This window comes from Eriocheir sinensis, chromosome 7 (genome assembly GCF_024679095.1).
Source record: "Eriocheir sinensis breed Jianghai 21 chromosome 7, ASM2467909v1, whole genome shotgun sequence".
NCBI lineage: Eukaryota > Metazoa > Arthropoda > Malacostraca > Decapoda > Varunidae > Eriocheir > Eriocheir sinensis.
Genome location: NC_066515.1, coordinates 18,761,901 through 18,788,695, shown reverse-complemented (window position 1 = coordinate 18,788,695; position 26,795 = coordinate 18,761,901). Strand labels below are relative to the sequence as shown.

General features: G+C 43.8%; 2 protein-coding genes and 1 long non-coding RNA gene across 6 annotated transcripts in view; 2 read left to right on the top strand and 1 right to left on the bottom strand.

The window, feature by feature from the left end:
• Positions 1 to 26,795, bottom strand: part of LOC126994001 (uncharacterized) — a 77,809-nt gene that overhangs the window by 3,014 nt on the left and 48,000 nt on the right. For all 3 annotated transcript variants that reach the window (XR_007748703.1, XM_050853259.1, XM_050853260.1), the window contains exons 4-9: positions 6,945 to 7,158; positions 5,754 to 5,891; positions 5,039 to 5,150; positions 4,088 to 4,227; positions 2,866 to 2,990; positions 1,585 to 1,899 (exon numbers count right to left, since the gene is read on the bottom strand). Coding sequence is in view for 2 of the 3 variants with exons in the window: in XM_050853259.1 (XP_050709216.1) it covers positions 1,585 to 1,899; positions 2,866 to 2,990; positions 4,088 to 4,227; positions 5,039 to 5,150; positions 5,754 to 5,891; positions 6,945 to 7,158 (1,044 nt within the window). In the remaining variant the exon portion in view is untranslated. The remainder of the gene's footprint in view (positions 1 to 1,584; positions 1,900 to 2,865; positions 2,991 to 4,087; positions 4,228 to 5,038; positions 5,151 to 5,753; positions 5,892 to 6,944; positions 7,159 to 26,795) is intronic.
• Positions 8,074 to 25,650, top strand: LOC126994018 (superoxide dismutase [Cu-Zn]-like). Of its 2 annotated transcripts, none has more exons than XM_050853268.1 (5): positions 8,074 to 8,479; positions 20,438 to 20,494; positions 21,145 to 21,238; positions 22,770 to 22,876; positions 24,630 to 25,650. In XM_050853268.1, the coding sequence occupies exons 1-5, from the start codon at positions 8,441 to 8,443 to the stop codon at positions 24,966 to 24,968; spliced, it is 636 nt and encodes a 211-aa protein (XP_050709225.1). In that variant the 5' UTR covers positions 8,074 to 8,440; the 3' UTR covers positions 24,969 to 25,650. The 2 variants fall into 2 exon arrangements, with proteins under 2 accessions (XP_050709225.1, XP_050709233.1); XM_050853276.1 differs by lacking the exon at positions 8,074 to 8,479 and adding an exon at positions 18,120 to 18,188.
• Positions 9,547 to 9,985, top strand: LOC126994036 (uncharacterized). Its single transcript, XR_007748749.1, has 3 exons — positions 9,547 to 9,773; positions 9,811 to 9,847; positions 9,885 to 9,985. It is a non-coding gene; the product is annotated as an uncharacterized LOC126994036 (long non-coding RNA).

The window sequence follows — 26,795 nt, the reverse complement described above, 5'->3', positions numbered from 1 at the left end:
ATAGTAAGGGTAAAGAAGCAAAATAGTAAAATAAAATAAAATAAAATAAATAGATACCGTATTTGACGGCTTATAAGACGCATGGGCTTATAAGACGCACCCCCAATTTCGGCAATGATGAGCAGGGCCTGAAACCTCAACAACGGTAAACGGTATACGGAAAAGAAAAAAAAATCGGGCTTGAACCACGAGTGTCAAGTGAAGATTTTTTGCCCGCCATTCGTATCCCTCCCCGCTATCAGGTCATTATATATAAAGTTTCAAATGTGTTCAGATCCTTATCGAGTCCCAATACTTTACATTTAAAACCGGTAGTATTTGCTGGGACCTGCCAGAGTTGGTCCTTCAATCTTATAGACTCGAGGGTACTGCTTTGATGTAAACCCACATGGCGGAGACAGCGACATTCAGAGGGGTAACGGGTATAAAGTTTGTGCATCATATTTCTTTATAATTATTCTACATCATAATTCTAGTTGTTGTAATATTCTAGTACATTTTTAAAACATAAGGAAGTGTGAAATTTAAAACTTGAACGTGCTTCAGAGTTAATGTTTGTTGAACACGCATGTAAAGTAATAATGTTAAAAGGTAAGCACAAAATGGTGAAACAGGCACTTGTAAATATCCAACAATAACTTATCTTTTCAATATCTCGTCAATATTATCCATATATTGTTTGTGCTTATCAATCAAACAAATCTAAACAGTTTTATGGAGAAGGTCCGTCTTACCTCAATGACCCCTGTCTACTAAGGAAACGTAGCGTGTCTTGCGCGTGATGTCAGGTTTGATGTACAACCGTCCACTAGTAGCCTCTTCCATTTAGCGTAACCCGTTTCTGGGTCGTGATCTGTAGAGTCCCTTGATAGATAGAGTCCCGACAGCCTAAGATTTGGACGCCATTATTGGCCCTGTTTTCGCCGCGAGACCGTGTGCTAGTGTTTGAAAAGCGCGGCGAAAACACAGGGCCAATAATGGCGTCCAAATCTTAGGTTGTCGGGACTCTATGAGGGACTCTACAGATCACGACCCAGAAACGGGTTACGCTAAATGGAAGAGGTTATAGTTTGTTTAGGAACAAGCATTAAGTCACTTAATTTTCTTCCTGACTGATGTCATTTTACATGAAGTAGTGGTAAGTACTGCTGTTATACACCGTTACTTTAGAAAAGAGTTTTCGTTGTTGCTGTAAAAGCGATCGCCACCTTGTTTACGTTTGCAGAGAGATTTGCAGTTTAATTTAAGTGCCATTGCTGCACTAAAACTTCACTGGCCAGTGATCCTAACCTGAACCTTGACTTTATAAGACGCAGGGTGATTTTCATGGACATTTTTTTGGAAAAAAGTCCGTCTTATAAGCCGGTAAATATAAAAAATCCACATCCACTCCCAACCATCTCCACCACCACCACTCATCCACAGCACCACCCTTCATCCACCCCATCACCCAACACCTCTCACCCACACCACCAAACAAACCTATCTCGCACGGGTGATGAAGCAGAAATGAAAATAAGAATTCCACACCCACCATCACCACCACCACACTCATCCACACCTCACCCACACCGCCAAACCAACCTATCGTGGTAAGTGTGATGAAGCAGAAATACACCGAGTCCAAGAATTTCCACTCCTCCCAGCCCGAGAAGAGCGTGGCGCCCCCGAAGATGTACGCCACGACCAGCATCACGCCAAGCCAGATCGGAACCGGCTTGTCCTCGATCATCTCCTCCTCCTCCTCGTCATCGTCATAACCGTCATCATAGTCGTCGTAGTAGTATTCCTCGTCCAGGCGTGACAGGCGGTTCCGAGGGTCATGAGGCGGGGATAGATGCCGTTGGTAGCGTTCCGATGCCCTGGGTGAGCGGGGCATCGGAGGAGAGTCACCGTACCCTTGAGAGATGGAGGGAGAGTGTCAGAAAAGAGAACTATGAGAAGGAAACGAATGTACGGTATAATTGTAAAATGAACTAAAAATATCAAATAAGCTCAAGAACAAGAGTAATAATGATGATAAGAGAAAAATGCAGCTCACTGAACCGCAGACACTTACAAAACTTTAAAGTAATAATGTGTCAAGAAAAGTGAAAGTATTAAAAAGGGGGAGGAGCATATACACCAATATCTTAGAAGGGGGTGGGGGGAAGGGGCAGTAACCAGTAGAATTTCAAGGGGGTCAAATCTGCATTCCTTTTATTTTTTTGGGGGGGAGCTTATTTTAACTGTTTTGGGGGGTCCTACTTACACTTTTCTGGGGGGTCTAACCTATATTTTATTGGGGGGTTAACCTATAGTACTTATAAGGAGAGGATCTTACCCACACCTTTTTTTACTTATATCTTTGCTGGGGAGGATTTTACCTATATTTTGAGGGTCTTATAAATTTTAGGGGGGGAGGGGGGTCATACTTTTCGAGGGGGGAGGGGTTGATAATACTATTTTGGGGGTGAGGGAAGGTACTGTATATATTTTTTCTTTGGTGAGTCATACTTTTTTTTGGGGGGGGGGTCTTACTAATATTATTTTTTGGGGGTCATGTAAATTTTGGAGTTTTGGGGGGTCATATTTTTAAGGGAGGGTCTTACTAATATTATTTTGGGGTCATGTAAATTATTGGGGTTGAGGGGGTCATATATTTTTGAAGGGGTCTTACTAATATTATTTTTGGGGGGTCATGTAAATTATTGGGGTTGAGGGGGTCATATTTTTTTTGGGGGGGGTGTCTACTATTATTATTTTGGGGGGGTCTTGCAAATTATTGGGGTTGAGGGGGTCATATTTTCTGGGGGGGGTCTACTATTTTTGCGGGGGAGAAGGGGAAGGGGGTCTTGCACTCTTTAGGGGGGAAGGGGGATTTACCAGGGTGATGAGGGGGGCCGCCGCGGTGCCCCCCATGGACTCCCCGGGGTTGGTGGGTCACGGGGATGTCAGGGTCCTCGTCTCTTCTGCTGCGTCTGCTCCCCTCCCGCCCCTCACGCCCTTCCCTGCAACGATGGGAAGGGGAAGGAGAAGAGGAGAGGGAGGGAGCAGGGTAGGAGGAAGAGGGGAAAGGAAGGGGAGAAGGAGGGAGCAAGAGGAGTGAAGGGAGGGGCAGAGGGAAGAGGGGGTGAAGGGGGAGGAGGAAGAGGGAGGGAGAAAGGAGAGGAAGGGTGAAGGGAAGGGAAAGGAAAGGGAGGAGAGGGAAAGGTAGGGGAGGAAAAGCGGAGGGAAAGGGGGGAAAGGGGAGGGAAGAGGAAGGGGGAGGGAGAAGGGAGAAAAAGGGTGAAGGGAAGGGAAGGGAAAGGGAGGAGATTGGGAAGGATGGGGGAGGAAAGGCGGAAGGGAAAGGGGGAAAGGGAAGGGAAGAGAAAGGAGAGGAAGAAGATGAAGGGTGAGGGGAAGGGAAAGGAAAGGGAGGAGGAAGGGAGGAAGGAGTGGGGATAAGGGAAGGGAAGAAGAAGGGGAAACGAGAAGGGAGAGGAAGAAGGAGGGGGAAAGAAAGAGGGTGGGAAAGGAAGAGGAGGGGAAGAGGGAAGGAGGGGGAGGGGGAGAGGAGGGGAAGGAGAGAAAGGGGAAGGGAAACGGAAAGGGGAAGGTAGTAGGTATTATTATTATTATTATTATTATTATTATTATTATCATTATTATCATTATTATCATTATTATTATTATCATTATTATCATCACCATTTTCATTCTCTACTTTCGTCCATGTCTTCTTTGTCCTCATTTTCGTTTTTCCTCCTTCACATCCTGCTTCAAAACATCTTTATATCCATCATTATCTTTTTATCTCCTCCTCTTCCTCCTCCTCCCTCTCAAATTACCATCATCACCATTAGGGAAAATTTTACTCTCACAAAGACCACAAAGCCGTAGGAAATTTTGGTGTTATATTCTCACTCCTTCCAATTTACTTCATACTCTTTGGTTACACAGAGAGAATGGAGATAAAAAGAAAACAAGAAATGAAGGGAATATGAGAAGGAAAGAAGGAAAGGAGGAAGAGAAGGGAGGAAGGAGGAAGTACACACACACGCTCACACACACACACATACCGCTCCGATGGCTCAGTGGTTAAGCTCCGCGGTGCCTAACTTACCCCCTAAGGTCCCCGTCCCTGTCAGCCGCCTCCCTCGCCCCTCTGCCGCCGCCGCCCCCGCCGTCCTCCTGTGGCTGCGACGAGAACCCTTCCTGCTCCAGCGCGTACTTGTTGAAGAGCACCGCCACGCGCCCGTCCTCCTGAAGGTGTGGGTGAAGGAGGGAGAGTGAGGGAGGGATGGAGAAGAATGGTAAGGGGAGAACGGAATACGAAGAGAAGGGAGAAAGATGGAAGGGTGAGACAGGAGTGAGGGAAGAAAAAAGGGAGATAGTAAGGAGAAAATGGAGGGAGATTAACAAGAAAATGATGGAATAGGAAGAGAATGGATAGAGGAAAGGGAAGAATAGAATAGGAAGAGAAGGGAGAGAGCAAAGAAAGACAGAAAAATAGAAGGGTAGGACGAGAGTGAGGGAAGAGAAAGAATGGAACAGGAAGAGAAGGGAGATGGGAAAAGGAAGAACAGAAGGAGGAGGGAGAGGAAAAAGGCAGAAAGATGGAGGAAGGGTTAGAGAAGAGTGAGGGAAGAAAGAAGGGAGATAGTAAGGAAAGAATAGAGGGAGATTAGCAAGGAAAGAATGGAACAGGAAGAAAAAGGAGATAAAAAGGAAAGAATGGAAGGAGATTAGCAAGGAAAGAATGGAACAGGAATAGAAAGGAGAGAGTGAGGAAAGACAGAAAGATGGAAGAGTGAGGGAAAAGAAGGAGATAATAAAGAAAGAATGGAGGAAGAAAAGCAAAGAAAGAACGGAATAGGAAGATAAGGGAGAATACAGAAAGGGAAAGACAGAAAGATGGAAGAAGGATAAAAGACAAAAGTCAAAGGAGAAGGAACAGAAGAAAAACAAACAAACAAAAAATAATGACTGATATATGGACAAAAAAAATATACCAAAAAGAAGAAGAAGAAGAAGAAGAAGAACAACAACAACAACAACAACACCTGCCCCTTACGTCTTTGGCTGGCGGGGCAAGGTAGTCTGATCCCCGCGAGTTCTGCGAGGCGCGGTTGTGGCTGTGACCCCCTAGCGTCCGCATGTCCGCCTCGACCATATCGTCCTCAATCCTGGGAGACGAAGGGAGAGGGAAGGAGCAGATAGGATGAACAACGCCGGGAGAGGGAGGGAGGGAGAGAGAAAAAAAGTGACATAGGTTGGAGTTTTTGATGACGTAATAGCTGTAGTATAGTCTGGCTCAACAAAACGTGCGGTTGTGTGCGAGTTCAACGTAGGGGAGCCCCTTGTACAGCGTTGCCGCGTGTCTCCCAGCCCGCGATGTAGATATGTTGTAATATAAATAAAACCACGGCAAATATGATCACCAAATATGCATACACATTTAATCTTAGTATTATAACGTATGAAAGAACAGCTAACTTATTATGGAAAAGATATTTTATAAGCATATAGAGAAACGTGGCATACATATTTTACAGTGGTGCTAAAAAAAATGCTGTACTTATTATTGAGTTTCCCTTTCGTTTTGGGATGTGTTAGTAGTTTCACAATTATATTTAGATTATATCGTGAAGGAATGTACGTTAAAATAAGCTGACATAAGTAGTTGTAGTAGTAGTAGTAGTAGTAGTAGTAGTCGTAGTGTCAGCAGCAAAAATACGGAAACAAGTACTCTCTCTCTCTCTCTCTCTCTCTCTCTCTCTCTCTCTCACTTGTAGTCGGGGTCGGAGTAGGAGGAGGTGTAGAAGGCGGAATCACTCAAGTGGGAGTCCGCGGACTTCTCGGACGCTCTCTTCGATCTCCTGAAGGACGAAGTGCGAGCCCTTGACCCTCCTGAAGTGCTGGGGTACCTGGGGGAGACGGGGGAGAGGTCACTGAGGGAGGCGGGGGTTCAGGAGATTAGGAGGAGCACTAAAGAATTAACCAACACAAAAATCAAAACAACGAACACATCTTTCAACGTCTCAAAGTCAATTAACGTTCCAGGGTAGGTGTGCTCAGACGCCTCCACCTCTCATATCATCTATTTCGAAAGGCAAAAAAGGGTATCAATCGCTTTCTAATGAATGTTTGTGTAGGTTCACGGCACAAAAGAATGATCAAACTACCGGAAGGGTCATGGAACTACCTCTGGAAATGCCCACCACTCCCACGAAAGCCTTGTCAAATGTGCCCTCAGAGCCTCAGACGCCTCCGCCTTTCACATTATCTATTTCCAAATGCTGAAAGGGAGATCAATCGCTTTCTAATGAGTGTTTGTGTAGGTTCACGGCACTAAAGAATGATCAAACTACCGGAAGGGTTATGGAACTACCTCTGGAAATGCTCAACACTCCCACGAAAGCCTTATCAAATGTGCGTGTGACGAAATGTTTAAGAATATGACCCTCAGACGCTTCGAAACGGGGATCAATCGCTTTCTAATGAGTGTTTATGAAGGTTCACGGCACAAAAGAATGATCAAACTACCAAAAGGGTCATAAAACTACCTTTGCAAATGCCCAACACTCCCACGAAAGCCTTGTCAAATGTGCTTGCTTGAGCGACGAAATGTTTAAGAATATGACACTCAGACGCTTTCATCTCTTACATCAACTATTTCCAAAGGTCGAAACAATGTGCTTGCTTGAGCGACGAAATGTTTAAGAATATGACACTCAGACGCTTTCATCTCTTACATCAACTATTTCCAAAGGTCGAAACGGGGATCAATCGCTTTCTAATGAGTGTTTGTGTAGGTTCACGGCACAAAAGAATGATCAAACTACCAGAAGGGTTATGGAACTACCTCTGGAAATGCCCAACACTCCCACGAAAGCCTAGTCAAATATGTGCTTGGACTCTGAAAGTTTGAGAGTATGGCCCCTTAAGGATATGACCCCAGCTGTCCTTCGCCAGTATACCTTCTGGAGCCGCGCGTGGACCTGCCTCTCCGCCGCTTCTTGGGCCTCTTGGTGCAGACGTAGCAGCAGACCTTCCAGTAGAGGAACCTGAAGGAGTGCGCCATGCCGTCGCCGATGTTCGCGAGGCACAGCATCATCAGAGGCACTCCCGGGATGGCGTAGAAGATGGTCACGATTTTGCCCCAGTTGGTCTTGGGCGCGATGTGACCGTAGCCTGAAAGAGAGGAGGAGGAGTGAGAGATGATGATGATGATGAGGAGGAGGAGGGGACGGAGGAGAGATTAAGAAAGAAAGGGAGCTATAAAGAAAAGAAAAGAAGATTAGGAAAAGGGTAAAATAGGTAAAGAAATAAAGGGAAATATGAAGAAAAGGAGAGGAGGAGGAGGAAGAGGAGGTGAAAGAGATGAGATACATATAGCAGGAGAAGGAAAAGGTAAGGGAGATAGAAAAGAAAGAGAAAAATGAAGGAAAAGAGAAAGGGAAGAAGAGGAGGTGAAAGAGATGAGATGAATATAGCAGGAGAAGGAAAAAGGTGAGAGAGATAGAAAAGAAAGGGAAAAATGAAGGAAAAGAGAAAGGGAAGAAGAGGAGGGGAGAGATGATGAAGAAAAGGAGGAGGAAGAAAGGAGAAAAAATAAAGAAAGATAAAGGAGAGGAAACGATAAGGAAGAGGCGAAAGATGAAAGGCAAAAGGAAGGAAGAAGGCCAGAGGGAAGATTATACAACGGCAATCACTACATAACTTATATAATACGCCTTTCACTTTAATAACAACAAACAAACAAGCTGAGAACAATACCACAACCCAAGGAAGTCTCTCTCTCTCTCTCTCTCTCTTGACTTTTGTTTTCCGCTCTTTTTCCATCTTTTCATTCTTTCTTTTTAAATTATTCTCTCTCTCTTGACTTTGTTTTCCGCTCTTTTCCATCTTTTCATTCTTCTCTCTCTCTCCTGACTTTGTTTTCCGCTCTTTCCATCTTTCATTCTTTCTCTCTCTCTCTCTCTCTCTCTCTCTCTCTCAAGGCCTTCCCCTCTATCACCTGGGAACACCTGACACCGTAATTAGGACAGGTAAACATGAAGACTTCCGCTTCCTAACACACCTGGAAACACACATACACACACACTCACAGGCCGTCGCAGCTCCCGTCACGACCTCAGTTCTATTACGTCTTCAGTTCTTGGAGATCCTACGGAGATCCTACCGCGTCCTACACTTCTCTTATAGGATCTTGTCATTCGAATTCTTGACCCCACGGCATGTCTTAGTGTCCTATAACATCCTGAATCCTACGGCCTGAAGCATCCTACGAGTCAAGATCCTATACTTTGACCTACTTCGGAGTCCTGCAAGTGATATCCTACTCTCCTACAATACCTAAGTCCTATATCCTGAATCCTACGACCTTCAGTTCTCCTCACCACGCATCCTAAGAGTCAAAATTCTATACTTTGACCTACTTCGGAGTCCTGCAAGTGATATCCTACTTTTCAATATGTCCACCAACATGCATTCCTCGCTCATCAAGCTCCTGGTAAGTTTTGTAATATATATAAATCGAGTTAGATTAGACCAGTTCCACAGTCTGTTAAGTTTGTAAGCTCCCAAAACCGAACATGAAATTACTAGGAATATACATTGAATAGTGATTGGTGTTGATAGGGAAAGTAAGAGATTTGAGGAAACTATAGAGAAATATTTATAGTGTCTGGTGTTAGATAGGACTGAGCATTATGGAGTATTTAGTTAGGTTCCTGGCTTATGAGAACAATTTAATTTATAAATGTATATGGAAGAGAGAGAGAGAGAGAGAGAGAGAGAGAGAGAGAGAGAGAGAGAGAGAGAGAGAGAGAGAGAGAGAGAGAGAGAGAGTGAGAGAGAGAGAGAGAGAGAGAGAGAGAGAGAGAGAGAGAGAGAGAGAGAGAGAGAGAGAGAGAGAGAGAGAGAGAGAGAGAGAGAGAGAGAGAGAGAGAGAGAGAGAGAGAGAGAGAGAGAGAGAGAGAGAGAGAGAGAGAGAGAGAGAGAGAGAGAGAGAGAGAGAGAATCTCTCTCTCTCTCTCTCTCTCTCTCCTTGAACACCAGTGAACTGTGTTTAGTGGGAAAAATCTGGATATGAGAGAGAGAGAGAGAGAGAGAGAGAGAGAGAGAGAGAGAGAGAGAGAGAGAGAGAGAGAGAGAGAGAGAGAGAGAGAGAGAGAGAGAGAGAGAGAGAGAGAGAGAGAGAGAGAGAGAGAGAGAGAGAGAAATTACCACCTTGACGAGCAACCACACGCCCAAAATATATATATAAAATCTACGAAACATTAAAAAAATACAAGAAATAATGGAAGGAAAGTCGTACAAATTTGCTAAGCCTTGACTCACTTAAACGCAGCAAAGGGCGCGGCGCTGAATTAAACGTCTCACCCGGAAGTAAAAAAATATATAAAAAAAGAATCAAGTTAAGCTTCAAGAAATAAAATAAAAGTAAATAGGAAATCACGTAGGTTTTTTTTCTTCTCACACGAATCAACTAAAGAGATGAAGTAAAATAATAACAATAACAATAATAAAATAATTAATAATGATTTCAACAGCTACTACTACAAAAACAACAATAATAATAATAATGAGGATAATCATAATAGTAATAATAATAATAATAATAATAATAATAATAATAATAATAATAATAATAATAATAATAATAATAATAATAATAGATCAAAGGAAGAGAGGTTGATTATACCCCAGCCAGGAATCATAGGAAGACAGGTTGATTATGCCCCAGCCAGGAATCATAGGAAGACAGGTTGATTATGCCCCAGCCAGGAATCATAGGAAGACAGGTTGATTATGCCACAGCCAGGAATCATAGGAAGACAGGTTGATTATGCCCCAGCCAGGAATCATAGGAAGACAGGTTGATTATGCCACAGCCAGGAATCATAGGAAGACAGGTTGATTATGCCCCAGCCAGGAATCATAGGAAGACAGGTTGATTATGCCCCAGCCAGGAATCATAGGAAGACAGGTTGATTATGCCCCAGCCAGGAATCAACCTGTCCTCCTGGCTGGGGGATAATCAACCTGTCTTCCTTTGATTCCTGGCTGGGGCATAATCAACCTGTCTTCATGTCATGGAAGCTGTGCCGGGGCTCGATTAAAGACGCAGTCATTTCCCTTCCGAGATAAGGCTGATGGGTGAGAGGCAGGGTGAGCCTCTCAGTTTTAACCTCCGAGTGGCGGAGACGGCAGGGTCCGACACCGCTGTGGCTCGACAATAATACAAGGAACAATAATACGAAGACAGAGAAGAAGAAAAAAAAAAAAGGAAAGAAGGAGGAGAAAAGAAGAAGAAAAGAATTAAAAGAGGAAGAAGAAGAAGAAAAAGAAGAAAATGAAGAAGAAAAGAAGAAAAATTAAGAACAAGAACAAGAAGAACAAAAGAACAATAAAAAATAATAACGATACAACAACAACAACAACAACAAAACCAATACATTAACAAACCCAAGCATCTATTTTTTTCTTTCACTTTTTCCAACACAAACTCAACAACTCCTTCCCCTTGACACGTATCGCTAGTATTTTCCTTCTCCTTCACTTCCCTTCTTTCTTCCTTCATTCATTTTCTCTCTCCCTCACGTAGCACGAGCGAAAGCCGGCCAAGGAAAAAGATGATAAGTTAATAATAGACATAAAGAAAAGAAAACCGATACTAGAAACACATTTACCACAGAGAGAGAGAGAGAGAGAGAGAGAGAGAGAGAGAGAGAGAGAGAGAGAGAGAGAGAGAGAGAGAGAGAGAGAGAGAGAGAGAGAGAGAGAGAGAGAGAGAGAGAGAGAGATTTACATAGATTTACATAGAAAATCAGACCACACAGACCCCATGGTCCAGACTTGGTGGTCTGTCCTTAAACCTAAGTGATTTTACATTAATCAGAAGACTCCAAAACGTTGCATTTCTGCTCTAGTTGATATTAAGTTGAAGGAAGTGACGGTCGAGCTTATTTTTGAAGGAGTCAATCGTGTTACACTGGACCACTGATGGTGGAAGCTTATTCCATTCTCGCACTACAACGTTGGTGAAGAAAAATTTGGTGCAATCTGAATTTACTTGTCTACATCTGAGTTTTACGCCATTGTTCCTCGTGCGCAGACTGTCATCGATCATAAACAATGTTGATCTGTCTACATTCGTGAAACCATTAAGTATTTTAAAACATTCGATCAATTTTCCTCGGAGGCGACGTTTCTCAAGAGAGAACATGTTAAGGATAGAAAGCCTTTCTTCGTAGGATTTGTTGCGCAAGGAAGGATCATTTTCGTTGCCCGACGCTGAACACCTTCTAATTTAGCAATATCCTTTGCATGGTGGGGGACCAAAACTGTACCGCATATTCCAAGTGGGTCTGACTAAACTGTTGTAGAGCGAGTATTACATCTTTATTCTTGAATACAAAGTTTCTTTTAATGAAGCCCAACATTCTGTTCGCTTTATTTGCTGCATCGATGCATTGCTGTGAGAATTTGAGGTTTGACGCGATTTTGACCCCCAAGTCTTTGACGCATTGAACGCTTTTGAGTTTAACGCCGCGCATTTCGTAATCGAACTTCTTATTCCTCGTTCCAATTTGAAGGACCTGGCATTTGTCTACGTTAAAGGGCATCTCCCATCTATCCGACCAAGCTGAAATTTTGTGCAAATCCTCTTGGAGGCTTTGCCTGTCTTCGTCAGTGAGAACCGAGTTACCAATCTTTGTGTCGTCTGCAAATTTACTAATGCGGTTATTGAGTCCAACATCCACGTCGTTGATGTAAATAATGAAGAGCACTGGGCCAAGGACCGAGCCCTGAGGGACGCCACCAGTGACAGGCGCCCACTCTGAGTTAAATCCGTCAATCACTACTCTTTGTTGTCTGTTGCTCAACCAATTCGCGATCCATTGGTTTACTTGACCGTCAATACCTATTTGCTTTAATTTGTAAAGTAATTTATGATGCGGGACTTTATCAAACGCTTTCTGAAATCAAGATAGACTACGTCCAGTGATTTAGTTACGTCATAAACAGTGAAGAGGTCGTTATAAAAGGTTAATAGGTTTGATAGGCAGGATCTTTTGTTTCGGAAGCCATGTTGTGAGTCCCCAATCAATGAGTGGCTTTCAAGGTAACTCACAATTTTGTCTCTAATTATGCCCTCAAGTAGCTTACCTACAACCGAAGTTAGACTAATGGGCCTGTAATTACCTGGTACTTTTTGTCTCCTTTCTTGAAAATCGGTGTCACGTTAGCCTTTTTCCAATCTGAAGGACGATGCCTTGTCGCAAGGACATATTGAATACTGTTGTGAGGGAGGAGAGTATTTCGCTCTTCGTTTCTTTCAGCAGAGTTGGATATACTTTGTCAGGTCCAGGACTTATTTGTTTTAAGTGAATGGAGAGCTTTAAGGACTTCATCGGTTGTTATTTCAAAATTAGGCAATGCATGCTCGAGATTTACAATAGTACTGGTGTTGGTGGTAGCGAGAGGAAGACTGTTAGTATTAAACACCGAGGAAAAGTAATTGTTTAAGAGGTTTGCAATGTGTTGGCTGTCAGTCACTAGTGCACCGTCGCTGTTTGTTAAAGGTCCAATACCACTTTTGATCGCCTTTCTGTTGTTTATGTAACTGAAGAAAGATTTCGGGTTATTTTACAGTTGGCTGCAATATTTTCTTCATGTCTACGCTTTGCCTGACCTACTAGTCTTTTTACTCGTCGCCTGGCATCATTATAGAGTCTAATGTTCTCGGGCGTGCTTTGTTCTTTCTTTAACCTGTAAAACAATTTTCTCTCATTGACTGATTGTTTAATTTCGCTATTAAACCACGGTGGGCTTTTATTAGTGTTAATTCGCTTCTCGCACAAGGGGACGAATGTGTTCTGCTGAGTGAGTAAGTGATTTTTAAGGCTTAGCCAGGCTTCCTCTACGTTGCCGTCATCTGATAGTTGTATTTCTGTTAGTTTTTGTCGGATTTCTACGAAGTTAGCTCTTTTGAAATTGGGCACCTTTACTTTATTTTCAGTCACTGATGATTGAGCTTTAATGTCCACGCGCACTAATTTATGATCGCAAGAACCGAGGTGTTCTCCTACCGTGACACTACTGACAAGGTTATCTTGGGTCGATATAACAAGGTCGAGTATATTATTTTGTCGAGTTGGCTCATAAACCATTTGGCTTAGATAATTTTCTTCTAGAAATTCGATCATTCTATGTGACTCGCCTTCTGTGCCTGACAGTGTCGCCCAGTCGATATGGGGGAGGTTAAAGTCTCCTAATATCAGTGAGTCGTTGTTATTAAGTGACTGCCTTAAGACGCTGTACATTTCAAGGTCGTCATCGAGTGATTGCCCGGGAGGTCTGTAGGTGACAGATATATTTAAATTGACTTTTGCAATGTTTACTCGCACGCACAAATGTTCAACGTTACTGTTTCCCGGTGTTTTGTCGGTGGGTTGCAAATAGCTTTTGACATAAAGGGCGACGCCACCGCCTCTACGGTTTACACGATCTTTGTTGAAGAGTCTGTAGCCATCTATGTTGTATTCGGTACTTAAATCAATATTTGTGGTGTCGATAAATGTTTCGGTTATAGCAATTATGTCAAAATTTTCTGTTAAAGCAAGACATCTCAGTTCATCAAATTTGTTTCTTAGGCTACGCGCATTGAAACTAAGGATTTTTAAGTTATCTAGAGGCTTGGTAATACAGGTGGTGGTACTTGCGGGATCACGGTTACGGGTTTGTTGCGATGCACGGCGTCTATTTACACGGGCGGGGTGGAGGGACGTGGCCGTGACTCGTTTTTTGCTCGGATGACACGCACTGCTTCGTTGAGGAGCCTTCCGAGTCTGGCTGCCCCGATGGGAGAAAGGTGCAATCCGTCCCTGTGGAAAAGTTCATTTTGTCCATAGAAATTGTCCCATGCGTTTAGGAACTCCACGTCAAGCTCCCTGCAAAGAGTCTGTAAGCGGTTGTTTAGGCTGAAGGCCTTACTGAAAAGTCGCTCTCCGCCCAAGTCCGTGGTAGAACTCCTGAAATCAAAATGTTAGGGATTTAGTCTTATACTGCTGGATGAGCCTACGGTACTTCTCCAGGAGTTCCTCAGACCGGGTCGTGGTGACGTCGTTCGTACCTGTGTGGATAACAAACAGTGAATCATTAGTAGCCTGGGGGGAGATCTCCTCAAGAGCAGCAGTTATGTCGTCGATCCCAGCACCAGGATAGCAATAGTTCCGTCTTCGACGAGGAACTCTGCCGCAGAACTCAACGACCTGCTGGCGAATCATGGAGTCACCCACCAGGAAGGTGCTCTCCTGCTCGTCCTCCTCCTCCAGAATGGCAAACCTGTTGAAGCAATGAACAGGATAAATCGCTTGTCTGGCTGGCTTGGCCTCCATTCACGACGGTGAAGCCATCATGGTCGGTGCCACTAGCATCCTCCCGTTGCGTGGTGTTGTCCGCTGGTGTCGACGGTACCGCTGAGGGCAAGGTGTCGGTTGGAGAAGGGTTTGGCACCACAGCAACGTTAGCCTGGATGAATTCCTGCAAGGAGGCAACAGTGCGAGAAAGCTCTATTATTTTATTCTGACCTGCTTCCATCTTCTCTTCTTGCTCCTGCAGTCTTGTCTCGAGATGCTGCCTGGTGAGAGAAAGCTCCATTATTTTATTCTGGCCTTCTTCCATCTTCTCTTCCTGCTCCTGCAGTCTTGTCTCGAGATGCTGCCTGGACAGACACAGTCGACAGACAGCAGAACGCCCTGTAAAGTGAGCTGAGAAGCTACCGTTACAAGTACTGCACTTCTTAGGCGCCATCTTAGCTGAAATGAAAGAGATAAAAACACAAAGTGAAGGGGATTAGGAAAGGGGTGAGGTGTGAGAGGTAGTTTAGTAATGGAGGAAAAGTGAGAGAGAGGAGGAGTAGGAAGAGATGTGAGGTGAGTAAAGAGGGGAAAGGGAGGTGTGAGATCAAGGAGGGTTAGGAAATAGGTGAGGTGGGAGAGAGGAGTAGGAAGGATGTGAGGTGAGTTAAGAGGGGGGAGAGAGGCGTGAGTGAGGTGTGTGAGATCAAGGAGGGTTAGGAAATAGGTGAGGTGGGAGAGAGGAGGAGTAGGAAGGGATGTGAGGTGAGTAAAGAGTGGGAAAGCGAGGCGGTGAGGTGTGTGAGATCAAGGAGGGTTAGGAAATAGGTGAGGTGGGAGAGAGGAGGAGGAAGGGATGTGAGGTGAGTAAAGAGGGGAAAGAGAGGCAGGAGTGAGGTGTGTGAGATCAAGGAGGGTTAGGAAATAGGTGAGGGGAGAGGAGGAGTAGGAAGGGATGTGAGGTGAGTAAAGAGGGGAAAGGGAGGCGGTGAGTGAGGGTGAGATCAAGGAGTGTTTGGTAATGGGTGCGTTGAGTGATAGGTTGTTTTGGAAAGGTGGTATGTGGGAGAGAGGAGGAGTAGGAAGGGATGTGAGGTGAGTGAGGTGTGTGAGAACAAGAAAGGTTAAGAAAGAGGCGAGGTAAGGTGGGTGAAGGGATGGGTAAATAGGATGTGAGGTAAGGTGAGTGAGGGGGGGAGGGCGTAGAAATATGTGGAGGTGAGGGAGGAGTAGGAAGGGCTAATCCTCTAGGGGATGAGGAGGAGCAAAAGGGATGTGAGGTGAGCGAGGGGGGGGGGGGCTTAGGTGAGGTGAGGGAAAGGGGTGTAGGAAGTGTTAATCCTCTAGGGGATTTAAAGAGGATGTAGTGAGGAGGAGCAGATTGAATCCTCAGGGAATTCAAAGGGTGGGTTGTCGACACACCCAAAGCACGCGTGCGACACGCGGGACCACAAAGGCCCCCGCGGGACACACGAAACACACAGAAACCCAAGCACAAGCACGACTAAACACCCTCAAGTCACTCGCAAAAACACCTGAAATACAACAGCACACTCAAAACACTCTGAAACCCACGCAGAGAGAGAGAGAGAGAGAGAGAGGAGTAGGAAAGAGTTGGTAGTCCCGGTTGTATCATATTTCACTCCCTCCTCACCTCTGACCGCACTGGGAATAAAAATGAGGAAGAGGAGGAGGAGGAGGAGGAGGGAGAGTATACGCAGAGTTGAAGGCAGGATTAAAAGAAGAAAAAAAGAAGCATGATAAGGAGGAGGAGGAGGAGGAGGAGGAGGAGGAGGAGGAGGTAGATAAAAAGATGTATGCCTTGATATGTGTGTGTGTGTATGTGTGTGTGTGTGTGTGTGTGTGTGTGTGTGTGTGTGTGTGTGTGTGTGTGTGTGTGTGTGTGTGTGTAAAGAGAGAGAGAGAGAGAGAGAGAGAGAGAGAGAGAGAGAGAGAGAGAGAGAGAGAGAGAGAGAGAGAGAGAGAGAGAGAGAGAGAGAGAGAGAGAGAGAGAGAGAGAGAGAGAGATATTCACGTAAGAGACGTTGAGGAACATGACGTAACGATATTATTATTATTATTATTATTATTATTATTATTATTATTATCATTATTATTATTATTATTATTATTATTATTATAATTTTTATTACTATTATTATCATCAGCAGCAGCAGCAGCTCTCAAGGTAAAGAAAATCACAAACAGGAAAAAAAAGGTAATTGTCGAGTTCTGTATAGCAGTTTGTGTGTTCGTATATACGTCTATAAAGCCTTGTTTAACGTGTGTTTGTGTGTGTGTGTGTGTGTGTGTGTGTGTGTGTGTGTGTGTGTGTGTGTGTGTGTGTGTGTGTTATCTTCTGGAAATTCCTGGAAGAGGAGGAGGAGGAGGAGGAGGAGGACTAAAAGGGAAGAAATCGTGCTAGGAGAATCAATGACACACACACACACACACACACACACACACACACACACACACACACACACACACACACACACACACACACACACACACACTGCTAGATGCATAACAAACGTGTTTTGAAGGTCTCTCTCTCTCTCTATATATATATATATATATATATATATATATATATATATATATATATATATATATATATATATATATATATATATATATATATATAAATAATTACCTGCAAGTCTTTATCTACCTGTCTCCTATTCAGTGTATCTATAAATTCAACAAAATCACGGAGAAATCACCAAAAATATAAACAATGAAAAATTTATAACGATGGAAATATATCTGAAGAAATTAATATAGATAGAAACGCAATATTATTCTTTTTTTCATTTATACAGAAATCTTATAAAACGAATAGAACGTAGGAATAATATTAAACCTAAGATGAATTGAGAATAAAACTAGATGGATAGATATAGATAGATAGATAGGTAGATAGACAGATAGATAGATAGATAGAAAGACTAATAAATAAATGCCAATAAAAGAAAGAAAGAAAGAAAGTAACAAAAACACATCACCAATATAACATTTAATCAACAACACATCACTGAACTCCTAAAAATAATAATAATAAATATCAACAGATTTTACTCAATTAAATTCTTATACAAATGTTGCTGGAGGCTGGAGGTGGAGAGGGAGATGGAGATGAGAGGGGTGATAGATAAATAAAGAGAGGAATAAGGGAATGGAATAGAAGAGAGGAATAAGAAGGGAGTGAAGGAAGGGAGAAGAGCAGAAAAGAGGAAAAGGAAGAGAAGACACAAAACAGAAAGAAGAATAAGAAGGAAGAGGAAGGAAGAGAGAGGAATAAAGAGAAAGAGGAGGAGGAGGATAAGGAAACAAAACAGATAGAGAGGAATAAGTATAGGGAGGGAGGAAGAGAAGGAAAGAGGAAGAAGAGGAGAGACAAACCAGAAAGCAGAATAAGAAGGAAGAGGAAGGAAGAGAGAGAAAGAAAGAAAAAGAGAAGAGGATAAGGATACAAAACAGATAAAGAGGAATAAGTAGGGAGGAAGAATAAGGAAGAATAAGGGAAATGAAGAAAGGAAGAGGCGAATGAAAGAATAAGAGGAGAGAAAACGAAAAGAAAAAAATAGGTAGAGGATGAAAGTAGAAGAGAGAGAAAAGACACAAAACAAAGAGAAGAATAAGATAGAGAAGAGGAGGAGGAGGAGGAGGAGGAGAAGAGGAGAGGAGAGGAATAACACAAAACAGGACGAAAAAGAAAAAAAGAAAGGAAAAAAGAAATGCGATCAAGTAACATCCAGCAATGAGATCAGGTGCTATATAAACCAGGTGTGTGGGCTGACCAGACACACCTGAGCTTGTCGTGGAGTTACCTGGAGTGTTGCTAATTGGAAGGTAAAGGCTGGCAATACACCTGGATGGAATGCGGTTTACACGAACGCACGAACACACACAGTGGTTTTGGTTTACAGTGCTGGGAAGAGTTTATCGAAAGTGGTGGTGGTGGTGGTGGTGGTGTTTGTGTGTTTGTTTGTGTGTGCGTTTGTGCGTCATGTTTAACCTTGGACGGAGCGAGTTTTTGTTGTTGTTTGTTTTTTTTGTTTTCTTTTATTGCCTCGTTAAGTGTCTTGTTTTTGAGTGATTAAATAAGTCTCTCCTCCTCCTCCTCCTCCTCCTTCTCTTCTTTTTTTATTCTCCTCTCTTCTTATTCATCTTCCTCATCCTTATCTTTCCTTTTTACTCTTCCATTCTGTTCTCTACTTTCTTATTATTTTCTTCCATTATTTCCCCAAAAATAAATGTAAATGTATATATATTTACCAAAAAATGTAGCCAAATGCCGATTAATTTACCCCCAAAATATAGCCAAATGCCGATTAATCTACCCCAAAAATATAGCCAAATGCCGATTAATTTACCCCCAAAAATATAGCTAAATGCCGATTAATTTACCCCCCAAAATATAGCCAAATGCCGATTAATCTACCCCCAAATTATAGCCAAATGCCGATTAATTTACCCCAAAAATATAGCCAAATGCCGATTAATCTACCCCCAAAATATAGCCAAATGCTGATTAATTTACCACAAAATATAGCCAAATGCCGATTAATCTACCCCCAAAGTATAGCCAAATGCCGATTAATCTACCCCAAAAATATAGCCAAATGCCGATTAATTTACCCCAAAAATATATCCAATGTCATTTAATTTGCCCCTCCCCCATATATATAATTAAATGCCGGTCTAGTTTTAAAAAAAAGAAGCGGAATACATTTAACTAAGTAAGAACTGAATGTCGATTGACTTACCCCCTCGACCCCCCTTGCTCAATACCAACCGAATTACAAAAGAAAAGGAAGGGGAGTGCAACATTGCCAAACAAGAAATGAATAGAGAAGCAAGTTCCTCCGTGTGAAATGACTCCGTCCACTTTCACTATTGTCTGAAGTCACGTGGCGGGGCGTGGACAGCTGAGCGAGGTAATGCAGGGGTGACTATAAAGAAAAAAATGTGGTGTAGTGATTGATTGATTGATAGTTTATTGTTGCAAGTAAAAACAACAAAGGAGAAGGGAGGAGCATGCCATCCCAACCCCCAGGCAGTACAGTGTGTGATTATACAACGAAGGATGTGATTATGAAGGCGAAGATTACTCGGAGGAAGCCATTGATTAACCTCTGGAATATGACAAAGGTAGATTATATATATACTGTCGCTATGAGGTCCTCCCCAAAAACGAAAGGTAGGCCATTCAAATTATAGCCCGACACAAATATTAAGTACGTTTGGGTGGGATCCGAACCTCTTCATAGCCCTGCCTCATCCCTCCCTCATCACTCTCTCATATATCAGCTAATTACGAGTTGAAATTGTGTATCAAATATTCTGTATACATCTTAAAGGGGTCGTATTACAAGACATTTCGCCGTCCAAGTTCACATATTTGACAAGTCTTTCATAGGAGTTGTGGGCATTTCCAGGAGTAGTTTTATGGCCCTGGTGGTAGTTTGACCCTTCACCTGTACCATGAACCTGAAGAAACTTTCATTAGAACCCGACTGACTTAGACCTTTAGAAATAGCAGATGTGAAAAGCGAAAGTGTCTTAGATTTGGCAGCGGTATGGCCGGTGGACTTCCCGAGCTGGCCCCGCCCAACCGAATTTCCAGTTGTAGTTTTATGACCCTGGTGGTAGTTTGACCCTTCACCTGTACCATGAACCTGAAGAAACACTCATTAGAACCCGACTGACCCCCTCTTTAACCTTTAGAAATACTGATGTAAGAATCGGACGTGTCTTGTAATACCGACCTAGTAAGATTTGGGAGCGCTATGACCGGTGGACTTCCCGAGCTGGTCCCGCCCAACCGAATTTCATAACTGAGTCTGAGTATAGTAAAAAAAAAAAAAAAAAAAAAAAAAAAAAAAAAGTTCGTGTGGTTCGTGGGAGTAAAAGTGACTTCGTGGGAGTGAGCGTGAGCACCGAGCGGGTTCATTGCGACCATTTCGAAACACAACCAAGAACACAGAGCGAAACGGGCGGGGGAATGCGGCGGGCGGGGGAATGGGGGGGATGAGGAAGAGAGGTCGGCGGGCAATGCGGACTGAACACTAATTTCTATCTTTTCTTCACGTTCACAGGTCAGAATGAAGCTGCTCCTCCTCCTCAGCGTGGTGGCATATGCCCGCTGCACGCACGTGAGTAGAATCAGTAGTAGAAGTAGTAGATATTAGTTTAAAGTATAAGTATATTCGATCAGGAAAACAAGTAACATATGAGTAAAGTAAGTAAATTCATAGTTCATACATAACAAAAATAAGTAGTAGTAGTAGCAGTAGTAGTAGTTCAAAATAAGTAAATTAGAACAGATAAGATTCAAGAAACGCATACATAACCCAACACACACACACACACACACACACACACACACACACACGTAACCACCAGCACAGGGACGCATGAGTGGCTGCAATACATAATCAACTTCATAATAATAGGCATTCTAGAGGTCATTTTGGTCACGGCTCTCGCAACGTGGTCAGTATAGCATAGTTTTCCCTCAAATTTCCTCTCTACACAGCATGCAATAGAAAACGACCTTGGGGTGTTGTATAACATTCTCTCTCTCTCTCTCTCTCTCTCTCTCGCGTTCTCATAATTAACCAGGTAAACTCATCCTCAATTATTTGAATAGTGGAAATCACCTTGCCTTAGTTTCTCGCTCGCTCGCTCGCGTTCTCATAATTAACCAGGTAAACTCATCCTCAATTATTTGAATAGTGGGAAATCACCTTGCCGTAGTTTCTCTCTCTCTCTCTCTCACCTTTTTATTAACTCTTTTCAACAGAACTTCGACGCCGTTGTGGATATGGTCCCTGGCGTTGACAAAATTAGTGGAAGGCTTTACCTCCAAAACTACCAGGGTGGAGTCTTGATCTCAGGTGAGTGTCTGTGTCTACCTGTGTCTGTGTCTTTGGTGTCATATTCTCAAACGTATCGGGCTCTCATTAGGACCATTTCCCAAGGCCACAGAGATTAACCGAGTTTCCATGGGTGATTTATTAGTTCATGGTGTGGAGGTTGTGTAAAACTATCACCAGGATCACATAACAGGACACGCAAATCACAGTAACACGATCTTTGGTGAAATTCTTAAACGGATCGGGCTCTCATTTCCCAGGGCCACAGAGCATTAACCGGGTTTCCATGGATGATTTATTAGTTCAGGGTGTGGAGGTTGTGTAAAGCTATCACCAGGATCACAAAACAGGCAACGGAAATCACAGTAACACTATCCTTGGTGAATGGTGACATATTCTTAAACGTATCGAGCTCCCGTTACGACCATTTCCCAAGGCCACAGTCTCAAGTCAGCGTTGCCATATTATCGTATTCAAAACATCCCGATTTTCAGTTCCAGGGCCCGAAACTTTCCTACCCACACAGATAACGAAATTCCAGTTAAAGTTATCGTTAAAATCATTAGTCATCGGTAAAGTTATCGTTAAAATCATTAGTCATTGGTGTCTGTTTGCTAAATCTGTACGTCAGAAACCGAAAAATACGATGTGCCGAGTGGCTGAGTACGATAATTTGGTAACGCTGGCCACAGATTAACCGAGTGTTCATGGGTGATTTTCCAGCTCAGGGTGCGGAGGTCGTGTAAAATTGTCACAAGAATCGCAAAACAGACCGCGAAAATCCCAGCAACTTCTAAGAGAGGCTTTTCATACAGGCGAACTGGGCTGCCGAGACGCATAAGAAGACGTATAAGTGGTAGTTTTACACAACCTCCACGCCCTGAACTGGAAAATCACCCATGGGAAGCCCGGTTAATCTCTGTGGCCTTAGAAAATAGTCGTGATGAGAGCCCGATACGTTTAACCCGGTACCAGCGGGGATCATGTTTCTTAATGGTCCCTCCAAGCGAAAAAAATGAGAAAAAAATCACCCCTCACACAAACCATTTCATAATATATATCAAACCATTTGTGATCAGATTATGTAGCATCTATTTTTTGGGGTTTATATCATGGCACAAATTTGGTTCGTCGCTGCTACACGGTAAAGCCACAAATTTGGCCCGTCGCTGCTACCGGGTTAAGAATATGACACCAAGGATAGTGTTGCTGTAATTTCCGTGGCCTGTTTTGTGATCCTGGTGATAGTTTTGCACGACCTCCACACCATGAACTGAAAAATAACCCATGACAATCAGGTTAATCTTCATGGGATTTTGTATTTCCCAGCCCCTCTTCCTCCTCCTCCTCCACCTCACAATAAATATCTCCCGGGCTCTCTCAATCTTATGGAAATTAGTCTATCCTCATCTCAAGCCATTCGTAATCAACGGTCGGTTTTATTCTTATTTTCCTCCACAGGCCGTATCCATTATCTCCGACTTTCTCCACGAGCAGCATCCATTCTGTCTTCCTCCACATGCCGTATCTATTTCTTTCCCTCCCTCCACAGGCCGCATCCAAGGGCTGTCTCAGGGTCTTCATGGCTTCCACGTGCACGAGAAGGGTGACCTCTCAGAGCAGTGCACGGCCGCCGGGGGACACTTCAATCCATTCAAGGTATGCTGATGTTACTGCAGTCTGCAATTTAGGCTTTATTGCGTAAGAACACTTCAATCTTTTGGTAACAACATGGCGCCGATGATCATGGTGGCCAAACTCTACCGTATAATCCAGTACGGCCTGTTGCATGGTTGGACTGTCAGGCCAGTGTTCTGGACCACTACTACTGGTGCCATGCAATCCAGTACGGCCTGTTGGATGGTGGGACTGTCAGGCCAGTGTTCTGGACCACTACTACTGGTGCCATGCAATCCAGTACGGCCTGTTGGATGGTGGGACTGTCAGGCCAGTGTTCTGGACCACTGCTACTGGTGCCATGCAATCCAGTACGGCCTGTTGGATGGTGGGACTGTCAGGCCAGTGTTCTGGACCACTACTACTGGTGCCATGCAATCCAGTACGGCCTGTTGGATGGTGGGACTGTCAGGCCAGTGTTCTGGACCACTGCTACTGGTGCCATGCAATCCAGTACGGCCTGTTGGATGGTGGGACTGTCAGGCCAGTGTTCTGGACCACTAATACTGGTGCCATGCAATCCAGTACGGCCTGTTGGATGGTGGGACTGTCAGGCCAGTGTTCTGGACCACTACTACTGGTGCCATGCAAACCAGTACGGCCTGTTGGATGGTGGACCACTACTACTGGTGCCATGCAATCCAGTACGGCCTGTTGGATGGTGGGACTGTCAGGCCAGTGTTCTGGACCACTACTACTGGTGCCATGCAATCCAGTACGGCCTGTTGGATGGTGGGACTGTCAGGCCAGTGTTCTGGACCACTACTACTGGTGCCATGCAATCCAGTACGGCCTGTTGGATGGTGGGACTGTCAGGCCAGTGTTCTGGACCACTACTACTGGTGCCATGCAATCCAGTACGGCCTGTTGGATGGTGGGACTGTCAGGCCAGTGTTCTGGACCACTAATACTGGTGCCATGCAATCCAGTACGGCCTGTTGGATGGTGGGACTGTCAGGCCAGTGTTCTGGACCACTACTACTGGTGCCATGCAATCCAGTACGGCCTGTTGGATGGTGGGACTGTCAGGCCAGTGTTCTGGACCACTACTACTGGTGCCATGCAATCCAGTACGGCCTGTTGGATGGTGGGACTGTCAGGCCAGTGTTCTGGACCACTACTACTGGTGCCATGCAATTTTTGGGGTGAGCTAGAGGGAATAATAGGTTCATGAGGTGGGTGTTGGTGGGGGGAGGCAAGCAAAGCGAGAATGTAAAGTTGGGGGAAATTTTTAGAAAATTAAACACATTTAAGCTAGGCATTTTGAGGCCAATATAGATAACATTAGGGGGACTATAGCTCCCCTAGCCCCCCCCAGATATTACGGCCCTGGCTTGTCAGCCAAAGGCTGTCTAGTTCTGAAGTGTGGATGCGGATTCAAAGCCACAGCCGTGCACCTGGTCTTCCTGGGCGTCCCCACTCTCTCTTCCCTGGTGGGTGATAAGTCTGGTCTTTCGCTCAGTCTCTTGATCTATTTGCTTCACCGCAATCCCCAAGTCCTCTTTCTCCTTTTCTCCCATCGCTTTCGCTTTCATTTTCTCTTCTCGGCGTCTCAGGTGTTTGGGGGCTGCGAAACAGGCGGCGCATAGTGTCCGCACTCCTCCCTCTCTACCTGTTTGTTCTAATAAGCATAACAACAAATTCTATGGTCTGGTCACATCTTATCCTCATGCCTACCTAAACTGACTCACCCTGCCCCCCCCCACCTCCCTCACACCTTCCTCCTCCGCCACAGACCAATCACGGGGCTCCAACTGATTACGTGAGGCATGTGGGCGATCTCGGGAACATCCAAGCCAACTACAACGGCGAGGCTGACGTCTACATCCACGACCGGCAGATCTCCCTCGACCCGCACTCGCAGCGCTACATCGGCAACCTGGCCATCGTGGTGCACCAGGGGACGGACGACCTGGGCAGAGGCGGCAACGAGGACAGTTTGAAGACCGGTAACGCGGGGAAGCGCTCCGGCTGTGGGATTATTACGATCCCCTACGCTACGCCCGTGCAAAGATATCGCCCCTCCCCATTTTTGGGCTACCAGAGCGCTCCAAATTTCAAACGCCGCTTCTGAATATAAGTTTTAAGCCATAGACTCAACATAATCATCATGTATTATATATAAATATATGCAAAATTAAACTGTGCACAAAAAACAAATTAATTTATAATTTTGAGATTTATGCATAAATATACAGAGAAATTTACGTTATGCGTAGATGACGTGTGTCTGTTAAATTGTATTTCCTTATATTAGTTGTGAAAAAGAAATCGATTTGTGGAGGAAAGTGGAATAGAGGGAAGGGAAGGACGTAGACGTAAGATCATGTAAAATATCCCACTGATTCACCGGCAATACGCACAGTTTTGACGGAGTAAAAGGCTGAAAGGCCGTCCTCCTGGAGGTGGGTCGTGTGTGTGTGTGTGTTGTGTGTGTGAGAAAGAAATTAAGTCTCCTGCGCGAGATGGTTCAGCATTTTCATTGCTTTTCTTCCGCACACTTAAGAATCAGACACAAAACTCGTGACACTAAAAACATAACAAACGACCTACCTATATTGTCTTCACGTTCGCTTCAATAATTCGTTCTCAACCATCGAATTTGATATGAAATTAAATTACCCAAGAATACGAGGTTACAAATAGAAAAAGGCTTGTATGTGTCAGTGTTTGTCTTAACTGTTACTAATTCCCTGTATTAGAATGTTAAGAAATATTTTAAAAAGTACATTTGTTCAATAAAATCTACTAGTTCAGGTGTTAAGTTACAATAACCTCAAAAATTAGTCTAGTAGTTAAGCATCCTCAAATTAGCTTAGAAAATGATGTGCGTGGTAGAGGCGTGTGAAACTATGTGTGTGTGTGTGTGTGTGTGTGGGGGGGGGGGGGGGGAGGAAGGGGTACAGGTGTGTATGATGGGAGGGACGGGAAGGTTGCTACATCGGGGCAATTAACTAACCTGAACCTACATCATATAACTACACTCCCACTTACTTCCCCCTCCCTCCCCTCACCTGTTCCTTCTCCACTCACCCACTTCCTCTGCTTACTTTCAAGAGGAGGGTATCAGGACACCTCTCCTTCCGAAATTGACCTCTCTTTCGGCCACCTCTTTTGATTATTTTTTAAGAGCAGCGAGTACCGGGCTTTTTTTATTATTGTTTCCTTTTTTTGTGCCCTTGAGCTGTCTCCTTTGTAAAAAAAAAAAAAAAAAATACACCCTTGAGTAAAAGAAGGTGAAGGGTGTGTGTATATGTGAATGTTTGGAGGGAAATGTGACAGTATTGATATGTGAAAGGGTAGACTTTTCAATTGGGGAAGGAAAAGAAATCGAAGAATGAAGCACGAAGGAAAATGTATAAGGATGTAAAATGTGACAATATGGGTGTGTGAAAGGGCAGAGACTTTTTAAACTAGACCAGGAAAAGAAATGAAGAATGAACCACGAAGGAAAATGTATAAGGATGTAAAATGTGACAATATGGGTGTGTGAAAGAGCAGAGAGACTTTTTAAACTAGACAAGGAAAAGAAATGAAGAATGAAGCACGAAGGAAAATGTATAAGGATGTAAAATGTGACAATATGGGTGTGTGAAAGGGCAGAGACTTTTTAATTAGGCAAGGAAAAGAAATGAAGGATGAACCACGAAGGAAAATGTATAAGGATGTAAAATGTGACAATATGGGTGTATGAAAGGGCAGAGACTTTTTAATTAGGCAAGGAAAAGAAATGAAGAATGAAGCACGAAGGAAAATGTATAAGGATGTAAAATGTGACAATATGGGTGTATGAAAGGGCAGAGACTTTTAAACTAGACAAGGAAAAGAAATGAAGAATGAAGCACGAAGGAAAATGTATAAGGATGTAAAATGTGACAATTTGAGTGTGAAAGGGCAGAGA

Coding starts and splice junctions, on each gene's coding strand:
- LOC126994018 (XM_050853268.1), top strand. CDS start 8,441: ATGTCCACCAACATGCATTCCTCGCTCATCAAGCTCCTG. Junction 8,480..20,437: donor CCTCGCTCATCAAGCTCCTG/GTAAGTTTTGTA, acceptor TCACGTTCACAG/GTCAGAATGAAGCTGCTCCT. Junction 21,239..22,769: donor GGGTGGAGTCTTGATCTCAG/GTGAGTGTCTGT, acceptor CTCCCTCCACAG/GCCGCATCCAAGGGCTGTCT.